At 47.2% G+C, this 18810-nt stretch overlaps 1 protein-coding gene across 4 annotated transcripts in view; it reads left to right on the top strand.

The window, feature by feature from the left end:
* Nucleotides 1-18810, top strand: part of LOC144755338 (SRSF protein kinase 3-like) — a 1366259-nt gene that overhangs the window by 744010 nt on the left and 603439 nt on the right. For all 4 annotated transcript variants that reach the window (XM_078644145.1, XM_078644144.1, XM_078644146.1 and 1 more), the window contains exon 11: nt 8603-8777. In XM_078644145.1, the coding sequence (XP_078500271.1) occupies nt 8603-8777 (175 nt within the window). The remainder of the gene's footprint in view (nt 1-8602; nt 8778-18810) is intronic.

Raw genomic sequence — 18810 nt, forward strand, 5'->3', positions numbered from 1 at the left:
TGTGAGGTCCTCCTGCTGCCAGGGGGCCTTGTGCACTCTCTATGGGCAGCCCGAGTCCGGCACTGGGGATAAAGTGGTGACGAGCACTGCCCTTCAGAGAGTCCAGCCTCGCCTCCTGCCTCCCGTACGACACCCGGAGAGGGTCTGTGATTTCCCCCTTTACATATTTACACCCCAGTGGGGGTCTGTGTACTGTATTTACCACCCTGATGGGTTGTAAAAGCACCTTGCGGTGCCGTGTGGGACTGTGTGTTGGGTGGCTGCCCTGTGATTGTTAGAGGGCTGTTGTGCCCCAGGGATCTGTCCCTCAAATTGTGCGCCTCTGGCCACCTAAATATGCCTGGGCTCCCTCCCAGCTTCATATAGTGACACTCTGTGTGCTTAAAGTGGTGTCCCCAGCACCGCGCTGCCTGCCAGCACCGCGCTGCCTGTTACTCTCTGTGGGATTTTTCCTTGGGGTCTTGGTGCCTACCTGCCATGCAGTCAGATAAGGATCAGTTCCAAGAGGAGGACCTCTTGCCCTACCTCCCTTGGGACGACAATTTTGTATCAGGTAGTGGATGACTCCATTTATTGGGCTGTGAATCAAGCCATGGAGCCTTTAGAACAGCGTCTTTCAGTGCAGATTGCGAAGGAGTGTGCCAAGTGGGATGCTCCCGGGCCAGCCCCCCTAAGCCTCCCCAGGTGCCTCAGGATTTCGGACCCCCCCCTTTTAAGAAGCAGGGGGTGGACGCGGATGCTTTTACCCGTTTAAAACAGGCTTTTCTAGCACAGGCTACCCCGCAGCTAGTGCCCTCAGCCCCAGCAGACAGCGCCTGACACCACCTCGTACCGCCTCCCCTGACCCCCTAGACACTGGGGACACGGATGAGGAAGCAGCTCCCTCTAGACCATGGCTCCCAGCCACCACCTTCTCCCCTACCACGGGGGGGTGTTTTCGACATGCTAGACCTAGATGACATTGTCCACCCCAGGTCAACGGACTGAATCCCTGGGGATAAGGTAGCCCAGTACGTCCTGAGCCATCTACGCAAGCCCATGGAGAAAGACGCTTGCAACCGCCTCCGGCGGAGTGCCCCGCCCCAGTTTGGTGGGGAAGGTTGGCCTTATGCCCGAAAAAGACCCAAACATGGCAACGTTCCTAGCAAAATTTGTGAAGGACCTTAAGAAGGGTATTGATAGGTCCTGGTGCTCCTTCCAGGACGAGCTCTTGGATGCAGTGGGTCCTGTGACCATAATCCTAGATATGGTCGAGTAGGGTAAAGCCTCTGGATCCCTAATTTTCCCAGAGGTGGTGCTCTCAGGATGGGTTCAGTGCTCAATTGTGTTTTTGGGGAACGCTAATTGCGCACTGTCGACTGAGGGACGGAGTTCTCTCCTTATAAAGGTGGACTCAAAGTTGGGAGATCTGGCCTTCTTGGAAGCTGGAGCGGTGGCCCAAGGCGGTCTGTTCGGGGACCGTTTGTCAAGGAGCTTTGCAGGTTCGTGGCAACGTTCACGTCGCTGGACAAGGCCCAGTCCAACATCAGGAAAGTCTTTACCCTTCAAGGTTTACCTAGGGGCTGGTCATGGCAGGGGCCGCTTGACAGGCCAGTTCTCCTCAAACCCTGACAGGGGGCAAGGCTCCGGGCATGGGCAGTATCAAGACAATGCTCGCTACAACACTTTCTACACCAGCAGGGGACAGAAGTTCTGTGGCTTTGAAGGCTACCGAGGCTAATCAAACAACTCTGGAAAGATGAGTGGGCTACCTTCAGCGCACCTGCGTGTGGGAGGCCGCTTATCCCTCTTCTTCCCAGCCTGGGTCTCATTCACAAGCAATGCTTTGGTGCTTCAGACTGTGCAGGGCTTCCAGCTGGAGTTCCATGGCCATCCGCATCAGGTGACCCGGCCCGCCCCATTTCGTTTTCCCAACGAGACGACACTGAGCTGATACACGAACAGGTCTCCGCTCTCCTCCAAAAAGGGGCGATTTGTTGCCCAGAGGAGCGCCCTGGTGGTTTTCTCAGCAACTTAAGCAGTTTCAACGAGTGGGTGGGCTATCGCCACTTCAAAATGGAGGTTATCCACCTCCTCAGGAATGTGCTGAGGCCGCTCGATAGGATGGTCCGTCTCGACCTCAAGGATGCATACCGGATGCTTCCTATCGTCCCTCCTCATTGACGGTTCCTTCAGTTCAGATGGGAAAGCCAGGTTTTCAAATTCACAACTCTGTCTTTCAGGCTAAATTCCGCTCCGTGGTGCTTCACAAAAGTCCTTAGGCTGGCAGTGGAGTTCCTTTGAGCACAAGAAATTCGTATGATCGTCTACTTGGGCGACATGCTTTTCGTGGATCAGTGCCCCAGAAGGCTGACCATTTCTAAAACAACAAGGGTCCCTAGCGTATCAGAGATCAGTATAAGGAAATAAAACATAGGCCACAATGGGAGCTATATTTGGCCACTGTCCAGCCGGACAGGGTATTTTATTTTCTAACAATTGTAAAATATTGTAGTATAAATCAGGCACAATCCTGTACCATCTTGGGAAAACACAGGGAGGGGAATTTTAGGCAAGAGCGAGCATTAATGGCCACTTGTCATTCAGTGCAATTTATAAGTAGTGCCATACAAGTGCTAGACACAACATGGATAAACACAGTCGTTCGGTTGTGAAAACACTTTAAAACAAAGTCGACGTTTCGATCCCTTATGCTCAATATTATGGGATCATCATCAGGACTCACAATAACCTTTGCTTGCCTGGTATATACATTTCAACACACAACCGCCCAAATAGGTCGGAGGGGCTCAGGGGATTGTTGGGAGGTTCGGAGACCGGTTCAGTTAGATGTCTCCTATTTCCGTTTCTGGGCTGTCACTTTTGTTGTGCCCAGATTACGATGAATTAGTAGCTTAAGGATTGAAGACCACTCGAGATGACTGCGATCGGGCAGTTTACCCAGGGCTATTGTACACCACGGAGGCTCGACACTCCAAAGATTCCAAGAACCGTACCACATCTCGAGTGGTCTTCAATCCTTAAGCTACTAATTCATCGTAATCTGGGCACAACAAAAGTGACAGCCCAGAAACGGAAATAGGAGACATCTAACTGAACCTGTCTCCGAACCTCCCAACAATCCCCTGAGCCCCTCCGACCTATTTGGGCGGTTGTGTGTTGAAATGTATATACCAGGCAAGCAAAGGTTATTGTGAGTCCTGATGATGATCCCATAATATTGAGCATAAGGGATCGAAACGTCGACTTTGTTTTAAAGTGTTTTCACAACCGAACGACTGTGTTTATCCATGTTGTGTCTAGCACTTGTATGGCACTACTTATAAATTGCACTGAATGACAAGTGGCCATTAATGCTCGCTCTTGCCTAAAATTCCCCTCCCTGTGTTTTCCCAAGATGGTACAGGATTGTGCCTGATTTATACTACAATATTTTCCAATTGTTAGAAAATAAAATACCCTGTCCGGCTGGACAGTGGCCAAATATAGCTCCCATTGTGGCCTATGTTTTATTTCCTTGTTACTGATCTCTGATACTCTAGGGACCCTTGTTGTTTTAGAAATCATTGATACCCACGGTCCCTGGTTAACCGAATGGGTTCCCTTGTTGTTTGAAACAGACCAGAAGGCTGACCAGTCATTTGCAGATGGCAGTCGATCTGTTACAGGGGCTGGGATTCGTCATAAACAAGAAAAAAATCCCTTTTGGCCCCGGTCCAGTGTGCAACCTTTTTGGGAATTGCAGTAGACTCCGTTACCTCAACCCTGAGTGTTCCGGCCAGGGAAATGTCGAAGATCAGGCACGAGCTATGCCAAACCTTGGCAAAGTTACAGATTTCCTGCGTCAGCCGGCCTGCCTGGTGTGCCTCCTCTCCTCCTCAATTCGGCCCCTTGCACTACCGTGTAATCAGAGCTTCAAAGCGCACCATCTCAGGAGAGGGCTGCCTTATTAGCTGTCTGTCCCGCTTATGGCAGAAGTGAGGTACGGGAGCAGGTCTATGTTTTTCCTCCTTTTTTCATTATCACACAGGTGTCCGCTCTCCTTTGTCACCAACAGGTGGAAATTGTGCTGATCACACCTCTGTGAAGGTCTCAAGTATGGTTTCTAGTTCTTCTGGAACTTTCTTTGGATTCTCCAATCCGACTGCCCCACTTTCCTCACATCCTCCTCAATCCCAATCTCGATCCTCATAGGCTATTAGTGGAGGCAACGTTGAGGATGATGGCCTGGTGGATCTCCGGCGTCGCTGGTCGCTCCCAGGCCTTTCGGGAGAGGCTAAGACTCTACTCACCAAGGCATGGGCAGACAGCACGACCAAGCAATACCGAATAGCATGGAACAGATGGGGTCATTGGTGTCTGCGACGGAATGTCGATCCTTGGGTCGGATATAGTCCACATCCTTAGTTTCCTGGCGGGCTTAACCTAGGATGGTTTGGCTTGCTGTTTGATCAATACCTTCCGCTCTGCGATCTCAGAGGGTCATACCCCTGTTCACGGTTCCCCAGTGGGGGAACACCTGTTTGATTGTAGGCTCCTCAGGGAGATTCGCCTTTCCATCCTATTGGACATAAACTTAGTGCTGAATCTTTTTCTTTCATGGCAACTGAACAGGTTTCTGTCACGTAAGGAAGTGACTGCCAAATTGGTAATGCTTTTATGCCTGGTGTCATGCAGGCACGTCTCAGACATGCAATCCTTGGACATTTCGGCTAGAGTGTTTTCCCTGAAGGGGTTATCATGTACAGTGAGTAGAAGAACCAAGTGTATTACCAGTGTCATCTCATACCTGGCATTTTAGAAACTCCCCAAAACTGTGTGTGGTACAGTGCCTCTGAGCTTACGAAGAATTGACTGAAGAAACTCGCCCTCTGGGTGAGAAGCAACTGCTCATTGCACTACGGAAACCGTACAGAGAGGTCTCATCCCGACCATAGCCAGATGAGTGCGTTGGCTGATGCAGGAGGCGTGGATTGATACAAAGAAGTTTGGTGCCCACTGTGATACCGCCACAGGTTGGGGCTGGCCCCTCTGTCTTGATGACACCAAAAGAATACCCGGAGAGTCTCACAAAGGGGGATTGAAAGGAGGATGTATTTTTATTATAATAGAGCACAAATTTACGTATAGGATTCTTCGTTACTGGTCTCTTCGTTGTCTGAGGGACCGGGGTGGAATAGGAAAACAAGGAATCCGGAGGGGAGTTGGGGATAAGGAATGGAAAGCACAGTTCACAGTCACTGGGAATAAGGAATGGAAAAGCACAGTTCACAGTCACTGGGGATAAGGAATGGAAAAGCACAGTTCACACTCACTGCTGATATTTGTCCTCCGAAGTGGTGTTGTCTCCGCCTTGCTGGGTTTCCTCGGGGTGCAACAGGGGAGGGATTCCGGGGAAAAAGCGTCAGGGGGAAGAAAAGAAAATGAAGATCAGACCTCCCTTCACCGTTGTATCCCTAGCGTGTGGTGCCTAGGTAAAAGGGGTTGTTTGGTGCTTTCAGGAGATGCGACCCTTAATCCCCTCCCACCAGCCCCTTAAGGTAAAGAACCCAGCCCTAGGCACTTGCCTGGACCCACAACCCTGCTGGGCCGTGGGGGTAGGAGTAATAAATAAACACAGAAATGTCTCCACCCAGAACAAGTCAAAACGGTGCTAATAAAGTCACAAGAGATACAATCTCCCTCCCTAGGGAAAAAAATAATCAAAAAAACAATGCTCATAAGGAATAAATCCATAAATAGGTTCTTTAATCAATCTACATATGTACAATACAAATAACACCAAAAAAAAATAAAAACGAAATTACATTTCCCCACAAAGTTCATTCAATTTCACACTCAGGCATACAGCAAATATACCACATTCACACAGTAACATTCGTCCTGATCCTAGCGGATCCAGTAATTCAAACAGAAATAGAAAGATAGATAAAGGCGGCAAACCACATATTTCATAGAAAATCAACAAGTATCCTTACTGGGCAAAAATTAATAGTTTCCAAAGTTCATATCAAAAAGGATAATTAGGAAAATTATTAGATAATGTCCAAATTCTCAACAGTTATCCAAAAAATGACAGGATAGAAACATCAATGTATACAAACAAAGTCAATAATAAAGTGCATTAATATGTGGTAAACTCCGCCGAGTTTTTTCAATTGTAGAATCAGTGCCGACGTACGTTTCGGTGTCAGACCTATTACGTAGGTAACAAGGTGGGGAAGGTCTAGAAGTGAATAGGCTAGGTAACGAGCTGATTCAGTAGGTCTAGAGACGTGGTCTAATGAGGTAGGCAGGTCTCGATAGAAAACAACGTCTCAACTGGCGTAGCATGGGCCAATTCAAACGGTAACCGGAAAGTATGTGGTGAGCCGGATGGACAAAAAAACATTCCACGAGCCCAAACATGTCTCAAGAGGCTCTTTACTTGAGAAAGGGACGAGTCGCCGTGATAAACGTGTACGTCCCTCTCCGAGGAGAAATTCAAGCGGAAAATGTAGGGGTAACAATCAAGAACTCCGGCAGGTCCTTCGATTCGACTCAGTCAACAGTGCGATATCGATGATAGAGGAATGCAACCGGCGGCAGCGTCCGTGCGCGAACGAGGAGGGACAGCAGTGCGGGGTAGGAGTCACAGCCTCTCCTTTCACGGTGGAAGCGTTGGACTTGATCGCTTTGCTCCCAGAGTGGACGTCGAAATGCTGCTGCTCCTCTTCTTCCTCGCGCACCGTCTCTTTGGCTGCTCCTTCTTCCTCCGTGTTCATCTTCGCCTCCTCTTCTCTTGCCTCAGCTCCCTGTTTCTCGTTTGGCGTTCCAGGTACCGCCTCTTTATTTCCCAATTCCCCCTTGGGTGGTCTCTGATTGGCTCGTCGTCAGAGTGGTCCGCTAAACTGCTGCGTAGACTTTCCCCTGGGCACATAGCGGCCGCCATGTTGGATTGGTTGGGTGGCGCGTCTTGTGTCGGAGGGGAACCCTCACACCACTTAGCGAGAGGAGCAATGGCTTCAAAGGCTTTTTCACTCGGGCGCGTTTGGAAGATCTAATGCGTGCAGCAGATTGGTCCTCAGACTCTACCTTAAAGAGGTTTTATTTCATGCCAGTGCTGGAAGTGGCAGAGTTGGTGGTTGACAAGCTTTGAACTGGCATATTCTGAGTCTCTGGTCCTGACAAAGAATGAAAATTTGCCAAGCTCTAGTACAGGTAAGTTTCAATTTTATTAAGGACATGGAGGCAAGGATTATCCAGCCCAATGACCACTGAAGACGTAAACCCTCCCCGTTCTGGTGTAACTAATTCTTTCTTGGTTCTCTTGAAATGTGGTGCATACTTACTGAATGACTTTAGTCATGTTGAGGTGTCTTCTGCTATTGTTCCACAACTTGACTAGTTTTGGTACGGTTCTCTGACACTGCATATTTTTTCAGGAAACAATGGATCTAAACAAGAGGCGTGAAGTCCAACGGAGTGGTTTATGCGAAGAAAGAGGAAAAGGAAACAGCATAGAAGGACTAGCTGTGTTCTGGCGTGCAGACAGCGTGGAAGGACTTCTGTTGAAAACAATTTATTTCGCTGCTGTTCATGGGAAATGTAGTTTTTGGTTGTGTTTAAATTTGCTGCTGTGGAAAGTGAAGGAAGAAGGCATAATCCTCGCCTCTGTGTCCTTACTAGAATTGAAACTTAACTGTAGTACAGCTAGGCAAATTTTCATTCTGCCACTACTAAAACACACCCATCTGTCTCCTTCCCATAGAAATGTTGGGTTGTTCTAGCTATGGAGAGAGTGAGACTGTATTTTTGTATATGTCTGTGAGTGTGCTTTTATGAATGTGAGTATGCACATGTTCATGTGTGTGTCTACGTAAACATTTCCCCAACAAAAATATTCAGAGCATCCTTGTGGGACTCTTCATATTGCTTTAGTAAGCATAGATGTTCACAATTATAGATGCACATTCTCACCAGGCTGTTGTTGTGCTCACAGTGTCATTTCCTAGTTTTCGTATGCTTGGTAATTATCCCCCAAAAATTGAAATGTACAGAGGAATGTAAAGAGCTGAACTAATGACTATCTGAAGATTCTTACCTGTATGATCCTCAGGTCGCTGAGCTTCTCCCCACGGGCATCATGTATCATCAATCCTGGACTACTGTCCTGGCGCCTGGTAGCTGTAAAACTATAAGGCTGCATTGATGGAGCTGATGGTAATGGCTTTAGTGGTTGAACTCGGTCAACTGACATAGCCGTTCAACTGAGCAGGTCTCAGCGTCATATGTGCTAAAGATTTTCATACCTGAGACAGGCACCATTTTTTGTTCAAATTAAATATTTGCAAAAGTTGTTATTGCATATCTGATGGACTGAGAATATTACGGATATGTGATAATTTTTTACACTGCAAACATATCAATTGCAAGAACATGCAACCTAATATAAAAAGTGGGCAGCAGTCTTCGCATAAGATGCAATAAGCAAAGGAGATGTCTTCATCGATTCACCTATAATGGCTAGAACGGGTTATGGGAAAAGGGTAGCAAATGAGATATTAGCCTTGTCTAACAACTGCAAAATCAATTTTTATGTGCATCTTTCATTCACCTACAGGGAGTTAAAAGGACCAGGAATAGGAGTAAATCATTGACGACAGAAGAACAGAAAAAGACTGAACGCATTCAGGCTTTGAAGGAGATGCTCAAAATGCGAACAAAAGAAGAGCGAGCAACCTGCTCATTCTTAGCCTCATCACTTCTATTTCATACTTGGAAGAAGCGGGAAGAAGGTATTGATTAGAGAAGATTTTTTTCTTGTTTGAACAAGCTTGGTCTGTTATAATGAAGGGAACATCTCTGTTTCCTGATGCAGAACTACCAAGAGTAGGATTCATTGGCTATTCTAATAGCCAAATATCTAAATTTACAGGTTAACCCCACCATGACTACTTGTCATACAAGAACTCCCTTAATTTTAGATTTAGTTACATTGATCTGTTTGTTACTCATGACATCAGTCAACAGTGGTACTTGCTTTATTGGATGGCATGAAAGGAACTGAACACTGTGCATAGAGACATGCATGGAAAATGGTCTTTACTTAAATCTATTTTCCCAACCTGTTGCCTAATTATTATGTACAAATAGATGAAGGGCACCCTCACTTACCATAAATCGCTGCTCCATTCATATATTATAGCCACATGTGACTTTATTCACCATGCGCTAACATTTTTTTAGGTGCTAATATTTAATATTAATTGGACAAGCCAGCTTATTTATTTCCACATAAACTTTTTTTGCAAACATTACAACATAGATATATTTACAAAAGAAAGAATCATTATGAACACTTAACATGGATAATTCCATCCACATTAATGGAACATTTTAATATTGTCTTCCAGTGTGATTTAACATGTAGATGAGAGGCAGGGTGTTTCAGGTCTTTGCTGCAAAGTAGGAGAAGGATATTTCCCCCAGCCATGGTCTTACGGATATGTGGGATGGCATCCAGTGCCAGTTGGGTGGAGCAGAGGTCTCTGGGGGATGCGTGGACTAAGAGGCAGTGGTTGGGGCATGCAGGTTCCATGTTGTGTAGGGCCATACAGGTGTGTGTGAGGAGCTTGAAGTGATTCTCTTTTGTTGACTGGGAACAAGAGGAGGTGTCTCAGGTGGCTGCTGATGTGGCTGCAGCAGGGGATATTGAGGATGAGTCTGGCGGAGCTGTTCTGAATGTTCTGCAGTTTTTGCGGAGTTTGTGGGTGGTGCCGGCATAGAGTGTGTTGCCTGATGAGTGCATGTGTGACTGTCTTTCTGAACTCGTGGGGATTCACTTGAAGATCGTTCGGAGCAGATGTAGCGTGTGGAAGCAGGATGATGAGACAGTGTTGACCAGGCAGTTCATAGTGAGCGAGGAATTCAAGATGATGCCGAGATTTTGTGCAAGGTCTGTGGGTGTGAGAGGGATCCAAGATCTGTGGACCACCAGGAGTCGTCCCAATCGGAGGGGGTGGAGCCCAGGATGAGGACTTCAGTCGGAAGTGGGAACTGGTTGTTACTCTTACTACTTTCTTGTGCTGAAGAAGGACAGATGCCTTTGTTCTATTTGAGATTCTTGCCCTCTCAGGGCTTTCCTGTGGTAGGACAAATTCAAGATGCTCACGCTAGCCCAGGTTTTATCTCCCATAGACCCAGGAGACTGGATGGTTGTGCTGGACCTTTAGGACGCTTATTTCCATATTTCCATCCTGGAGGCCTTGAGGGACTACCTGTGGTTCAGACTGGGCTCGGAACGTTTTTAGTATACAGTGCTCCCTTTTGGCCTCATCAGTGCCCCTTGGGTGTTCATGAAAGTGAAAAGCGGAGGTCACTGCCCTCCTGCAGACGTTGGGATTACCAGTCCTTCCCTACCTCAGTGACTGCCTTCTAAAGGCAGGCTTGTCCCATGCAGTAATCAACTAACTCCAGACAATAGTGAAAGTCCTAACGTCTTTGGGGTTCACAATCAACGTGCCACACCTGATTCCTTTGCAGATTCTGCTGTTCATCTGTACTAATCTGAATACAGTATGGTTTTGTGCCTTTCTCCTGGAGCAGAGGGTCCAGCACATTCAGGCTATGAGCCGAATGTTTCAGCCTCAGCTCTGGATTTCAATACAGATGACTGTGAGGTTTCTGGGATTGTTGACTTCCTACATCCTACTGGTCAAACATAGCCAGGTGGGGAAAGCACCAGGAGAATCTGTTTGATTTTTCCTAATTTTGAAGGAGACTGCAAAAGATCAGCAGTGGTAACTTCTTCACTGCTATTAGGTCAATGGCAGATCAGTCTCCCTATCCAGATTTAATAGTGGTGACAGATGCATAATCTTTGGGTTGGGGTGGCCATCTGGGACCATTTGAGAGAGGTAGAGATTAGAGGCCTCTGGTCGCTGGCTGAAACACAACTTTACATCAGTTTGTTGAAGTTGATGATGATTCATCTAGCATTGAAGGCCCTCCTGCACACCATCAAAAGAAGGCTAGTGCAGGTGCTCACAGATAATAGCACTGCCATGTGGTACTGCAACAAGCAGTGTTGGTGGGGTCTTGGGTCCTGTAACGGAAAGCTCTGTGCCTCTGCGTGTGACTGTACTGCCAGGGAGTTTCTCTGATGGTGAGCTCCCAGTGAGATCTCTAAACACAAAGGCAAACTCCGTCAGCTACCTGCACTTATCACAAATGGTAGTTACATCGGATGTGGTGCAGGGTATCTGACATCAATTGGGAAAAACCTGGCTTGATCTTTTCGCCACAACTCAAAACGTGCATTGTCAGCACTTTTGCAAGTTGGAGTTTCCAAGCCAGCTTTGGGAGAATCTTCTGTTGCAGCAGCAGCTGACCTCCTTGAACCTTCCACCTGTGGTCATTCATGTCATCTTGGTGGTGATACGCGATGCCACAAATTTAGTGTATGCAGTACAGTTTTGTCTTTGTGCAACACTTGACAAATTTGCCCACTGCAAGACAGGTTTTGTTATTTGTTTTGTCCCTGATCCAGCAAACACTTGCTTTGGGCACGGTAAAGATAATTTTTTAGCCTTTTCAGATTTTTTGAAGACACTGGATCAGCATTCATTTTAAATAACATGTTGTGATTAGCCTTTCGAAAGGTTTGCAACATTTGTTTCCGCCAGCATCCTTTGTGATGTCACTGTAGGACTTGCAATTGGTCCTCACTTTTTTTAAGTGCACCCCTTTTGAGCTGCTGCACAGTTGTCCATTGTAATGTGATTGTGAAGTCACTCCTATTTGTAAAGTGCAAGCATATCACCCACTTGAGGCTTTCAAGGCGCGGGGGCCGTCGGGGGATGAAGTGAGATATTGCCGAGAGTCACATAATGCTGACCAGAGTTTCTGCCAGCGATCGAACCGTGAATCCCATGCTCCGGAGTCAGCCGCACTTGCTGTTGCACCACACCTCTCTCACTCCATTGGGGATTATGATGTTGAAAATGGTCTTTCTCATCACCATAAGAATGACAAGGCACATGAGTGAGCTGCAGGCTCTTTCGATCAACCCATTTTATACCACATTCTTTCCAGATAGGTTGATGTTGAGGACCCGAGTTTCCTTTCTACTGAAAGTGTTTACTGCATTTCATGTCAGGCAAGGTATCATTCTTCAGTATTAGTTTGCCCCCTCCACCCCCCCGCCCCCCCACACATCCATCAAAGGTTAAAGAGAAACTCAATTATTTGAAACCTAAGCTTTTATACTGATCAACATTGGTGGACGATCAGCTGTGTGTGGGTTTCTCAAAAGGGCAAGACAGTACAAAAGAGTAAATATGTGCCACTCACTGGCTAAGAGAAACAGATAATAAAAGTAAAAAACATGCAAATAATAATGGACGTTCTGTACTAGGAATAAGCACTGTCAAATGCAAAGAATAAACACTGTCAAATGCAAGGAAGGAGCACTGTAAAAAGCAAGTAATAAACACAGAAAAATATGTACACAAAATAAACAATCGAGAATAGAAATATATCACCATTGAGATAAACACATCAATCTGGTCAGCCTGACTGGGAAGTCCTTAGGACTCGTTCTACTAGAGCCAAAGCGGCTACTACTGCACTGGCATATGGAATGTCTGTCCTGAATATTTTCCATGAGTATATGTGGATGCTTCTACATATATTCCGAGAACACTACAACCTTGTTCGTTATCTCTATTGAGAGTGGCACTTTGCCCACTCTGTCCTGCAGAACTTTTTGAACTCAGCCAGTTCACAGATCCCAAAAGACACACAAATGATGGGCGCAATGTAGAACAAATCAAACATTCACCCCAGTCAAGAAATCTGGATTAAATTGATTGTTATTTTAGTCACCATGCCACCCCAGTTTAGACCCAGCCATATGCAACTCAGTCTTGACCCTGTTCCCCATGGGAACAGTTCAGGCCAAACAGCCAAGCCAGGTCCTCCCTGGGCCAGAAAAAAGCATCCTGGTACCGATTTTGGGCTATCACCCCTTATTAGCCGAGCTAACTTGATTCCAATGCCACAGTGAGCCTGAGATCCACTACTGGGCATTCGCTGAGCACTTAGGGCAAGAAAGCAAAAGACACACTGATGAAGGACGGAATTTGTGTGTCTTTTGAGTTCACAGACCCAGGAATGCTATGGTATCTATTCACAAGGTGAGGAATCTGCAGCTAAAAGCATTCTTCAGAAGAAGAAATAGCTTGTCCTCTATAACTATTTTTCTGATGGATGCTCAATCTAATCGCAGATTCCTCACTGACCATCATGCTTCCCTGTTATGTGAACTGTGTTCTTTTTTCTATCTGAAAAGTTCCCAATCGAGAAATAAGCACCTCGGTCGTGCCAATCTGCTGATAGGCTCTGTGTCTGAGGGTGCAGACATCCTCAAAATCAACTAACGTCAGTGCACAGGGGTAGCACTTATATGTGGTTCCACTCGTAACTTCTGGAGTAGAAAGGGTTGGCATTGAGATGAATGACATCACCATTCGGCACAGGAGTACTGCTTTAAAGTTTCCGAATCCAGTCTGATGCCTGTGGAATATTTGCAAGGTGAGGAATCTGAAGTTACCCCAGTATTGGAACTTTCATAGATTCCCATGCTTTGTATCATTCCCTGTCGTCGGAATGGGAGACTCTGTAAATAAAAAACATATCATAACCATAGGTACAAAAGAGAAAATCAGGCCTAGACCTCATCTCATTCTGTAGCATATCAACCTCTTTGTGTAAAAGAGCCCAAACTTTCTGCAACAACCAATCAGAACAGCCTCACCCCAAAGAACCTTCCTGAGAGAGCCTCAGATTTTTCTATCGCACGTTGTGCTAGGGAGTCTCCACTGAGCTCTGTTCAGTTTCTTTCTTTATAACTTGATTCTTCTACAATTTTAGTCTTCAAACTACAATGTCTGACAAGGAGAAGAAGGTTTTGTTCAGGGCCTGTGCTACCTGTGCCAAAAAGTGACTTTTTGTGGAGGACAAGCATGAAGACTGTATCTATTGTCTGTATCCAGACCACAAGGTCACTGATTGCAAGATCTGTAGAACTTTTTCTACAAAACATTGAGAGACAGGGAGGGCCGATTGTTGACTTGGCTTCAGAAAATGAAGTCACGGAAGGAGGTGCTGTCTTCGGATGAGGAGGACTCTTCATCGGCTACATCCTCCAGAAAATCCAGAAAGAGGGGTAGGCCTCCTCCCTCTACTTCTTCTGGGGCCCCTGTCCAAGCCCATCATAAGAACTCTCATAGGTCTGAGAGGGCTAGTCCCATTAAATCTCCTCACCGAGGTGAAAAGGAGAGGCTGGGACAGGCTGCTGAGGTGTACACAGCCAAGAAGGTGAAAAAGGATACTTCTGTTCCTTCTCAACCATCCCAAAAGGCGAAGGAGAGCAAGACACTGGCTGTTGTCTCTCAGGATGGAAAGCCTGACAAAAAGAAGCGTCCGTCGACGACGAAATCAGCAGGTACGTCGACGACTTCTCCTCAGGAAAGCCTGTCTTCTCATCATCGTCGACGGTGGCTGCGTCGACGATGATGACTTCGCCGACGTTTAAGGTGCCTTCCTGCTTGTCGACGATGGCTGTCATCTTGACGTCGACGATGATGACGATGAGAGTGGTGTCGACGGCTGCCTCGAGGACGGCGTCTGCTGCAATGTTGATGACGACGAGTTCGTCGACGATACCGTCGACGATCAATCCACCGTCGACGATGAAAACTCCGTCGACAAGATCAATCCTTCCGTCGACGGTTCCGTCGACGCCGATTACACCGACGATTCCGTCGACGAGGTCGTCGACAATTAAAAAAATCCACATTTCCATGAAAAAGCACCAAATAATGCCGGAGATGACTTCTCCTAGGCGAGTAGCACTTTTACCTCCTACTATGCTGTTGGATGAGGAGTCTGATGACGAAGAGGATGATAATCCTTATGGGGATGCCTACAGTCCCTCTGACTTAAATGTGAAGTGTCAGGATACAGACACTGAAAAATATTACGAACACCAATATGTCCAGCAAGGTAGACCTCCTCAAACCTTCGGACAGGACATGGTGGCCATGCCGTCCTTTCTTGTATCGAATTTGCAGTTGATGTTGCAAGATTATAGAAATAGGTTTCCTTCTCAACCTACAATACAGCAGGAGCGGCCTCCTTCTCCTGTTAGACCTCTTGTTCCTGCAATCATTATGACAATGGTGACCCCGCGGATGGTGGAACCGGAACCCAGACAGGAAACCCAAGACATTGTGGATGATGTTTCTTCTGATGAAGAGGTTCAGGAAGAACCTACGCATGATCCAGATGTGGATTATGATGATACTGGTCCTCAAGATCCGGATGTGGTAGGACAGGATTCCGCTACCTCTCCACCTGCTGACATTGGGGGTTTCCATAACCTCATGGAGAGGGCATCTAAAAGATTTGGTCTGCCGATCACGACGGTGCAGACAGACTGCTTCCTCTATGACTTTAAAGAACCCTACAATAGGTCAGTCCGTTCTATACCTATAATAGAACATGTATGGTCCCAAGGGGTAAAATTAATGCAAAATCCAGCGACAGTCATTCCTGTTCTTCCCCGGCTGGAGAAGAAATATAAGGCGCCGGAAGGCAGTCCTGCATGCCTTCTGGGACAACCTAAACCGGATTCGGTCATATCTCAAGTGGCACAAAGCAAATCTAAAAATCCTTCTACGCCTCTTACTACGCCTCCGGACAAGGAAGGAAGGCGCTTGGACAATGTAGGGAAGAGATTCTCCTCTATGACCAGCATCCTGGGGCATGCTGCCAATGCTCTGGCCATCCTTGGCAGGTATGATCGCCAGAGGTGGTGCGATCTATCACCGTTTATGGAACAGCTTCCGGAATCAACAAGGGAGGAAGCCAAGAAGGTGTTGTTGGAGGGAGAAAGGTCCTCGTCAGAGGTGATAGATTATGCTATGGACATAGCGTCTACGGCTTTTCTTGCTCTGGTTGGATCAGCTGTGCTACAACGTCAGGGCTGGTTGCGGGCGACCTGGTTTTGCCAGGAAGTCCAGAACAAGAGAGAAAATCAGGCCTAGACCTCATCTCATTCTGTAGCATATCAACCTCTTTGTGTAAAAGAGCCCAAACTTTCTGCAACAACCAATCAGAACAGCCTCACCCCATAGAACCTTCCTGAGAGAGCCTCAGATTTTTCTACCGCACGTTGTGCTAGGGAGTCTCCACTGAGCTCTGTTCAGTTTCTTTCTTTATAACTTGATTCTTCTACAATTTTAGTCTTCAAACTACAATGTCTGACAAGGAGAAGAAGGCGTTGTTCAGGGCCTGTGCTACCTGTGCCAAAAAGGGACTTTTTGTGGAGGACAAGCATGAAGACTGTATCTATTGCCTGTATCCAGACCACAAGGCCACTGATTGCAAGATCTGTAGAACTTTTTCTACAAAAACATTGAGAGACAGGGATGGCCGATTGTTGACTTGGCTTCAGAAAATGAAGTCACGGAACGAGGTGCTGTCTTCAGATGAGGAGGACTCTTCATCGGCTACATCCTCCAGAAAATCCAGAAAGAGGGGTAGGTCTCCTCCCTCTACTTCTTCTGGGGCTCCTGTCCAAGCCCATCATAAGAACTCTCATAGGTCTGAGAGGGCTAGTCCCATTAAATCTCCTCACCGTGGTGAAAAGGAGAGGCTGGGACAGGCTGCTGAGGTGTACACAGCCAAGAAGGTGAAAAAGGATACTTCTGTTCCTTCTCAACCATCCCAAAAGGCGAAGGAGAGCAAGACGCTGGCTGTTGTCTCTCTGGATGGAAAGCCTGACAAAAGGAAGCGTCCGTCGACGACGATATCAGCAGGTACGTTGACGACTTCTTCTCAGAAAAGCCTGTCTTCTCATCATCGTCGACGGTGGCTGCGTCGACGATGATGACTTCGCCGACGTTTAAGGTGCCTTCCTGCATGTCGACGATGGCTGTCATCTTGACGTCGACGATGATGACGACGAGAGTGGTGTCGACGGATGCCTCGACGGCGAGGACGACGTCGACGACGTTTGCTGCAATGTTGATGACGACGAGTTCGTCGACGATGCCGTCGACCAACAATCCACCGGCGACGATGAAAACTCCGTCGACTAGATCAATCCTTCCGTCGACGGTTCCGTCGACGCCGATTACACCGACGATTCTGTCGACGACAACTTCGTCGACGAGGTCGTCGACGATTACAAAAATCCACATTTCCATGAAAAAGCAGCAAATAACGCCGGAGATGACTTCTCCTAGGCGAGGAGCACTTTTGCCTCCTACTATGCTGTTGGATGAGGAGTCTGATGACGAAGAGGATGATAATCCTTATGGGGATGCCTACAGTCCCTCTGACTTAAATGTGAAGTGTCAGGATACAGACACTGAAAAATATTACGAACACCAATATGTCCAGCAAGGTAGACCTCCTCAAACCTTCGGACAGGACATGGTGGCCATGCCGTCCTGTCTTGTATCGAATTTGCAGTCGATGTTGCAAGATTATAGAAATAGGTTTCCTTCTCAACCTACAATACAGCAGGAGCAGCCTCCTTCTCCTGTTAGACCTCTTGCTCCTGCAATCATTGTGACAATGGTGACCCCGCGGATGGTGGAACTGGAACCCAGACAGGAAGCCCAAGACATTGTGGATGATGTTTCTTCTGATGAAGAGGTTCAGGAAGAACCTACGCATGATCCAGATGTGGATTATGATGATACTGGTCCTCAAGATCCGGATGTGGTAGGACAGGATTCCGCTACCTCTCCACCTGCTGACATTGGGGGTTTCCATAACCTCATGGAGAGGGCATCTAAAAGATTTGGTCTGCCGATCACGACGGTGCAGACAGACTGCTTCCTCTATGACTTTACTAGAATCCTACAAGAGGTCAGTCCGTTCTATACCTATAATAGAACATGTATGGTCCGAAGGGGTAAAAATAATGCAAAATCCAGCGACAGTCATTCCTGTTCTTCCCCGGCTGGAGAAGAAATATAAGGTGCCGGAAGGCAGTCCAGCATGCCTTCTGGGACAACCTAAACCGGATTCTGTCATATCTCAAGTGGCACAAAGCAAATCTAAAAATCCTTCTACGCCTCTTACTACGCCTCCGGACAAGGAAGGAAGGCGCTTGGACAATGTAGGGAAGAGATTCTCCTCTATGGCCAGCATCCTGGGGCGTGCTGCCAATGCTCTGGCCATCCTTGGGAGGTATGATCGCCAGAGGTGGTGCGATGTATCACCGTTTATGGAACAGCTTCCGGAATCAACAAGGGAGGAAGCCAAGAAGGTGTTGTTGGAGGGAGAAAGGTCCTCGTCAGAGGTGATAGATTGTGCTATGGACATAGCGTCTACGGCTTTTTGTGCTCTGGCTTGATCAGCTGTGCTACAACGTCAGGGCTGGTTGCGGGCGACCTGGTTTTGCCAGGAAGTCCAGAACAAGATCTTGGACTTGCTATTCGATGGGGAAATGCTTTTCGGAAAGCATGTGGATGACGCCCTTCAAAGCATTAAGAAGGATACGGACACGGCAAAATCCTTAGGATCGTTGAATTATCGTAAAGTGCCCTTTAGAGGTGCGAGGGGCAGAGGTTTCTCCTCTTACAGAGGTGGCAACCAGCAGAGATATTCATCGCAATCCTCCCAATCATACCAACAACAGTATTCAAATCAACGCCAGGGCCAGTCGGCGTCTTTCTCTCGTCAACCGCAGAGAGGACGTCACACTCGTCAAGGAAGAGACAATTCCAAGAGGAAATAGCAGCCTCGCGG

The sequence above is a fragment of the Lissotriton helveticus genome, chromosome 5_1, assembly GCF_964261635.1.
Source record: "Lissotriton helveticus chromosome 5_1, aLisHel1.1, whole genome shotgun sequence".
Classification (NCBI taxonomy): Eukaryota; Metazoa; Chordata; class Amphibia; order Caudata; family Salamandridae; genus Lissotriton; species Lissotriton helveticus.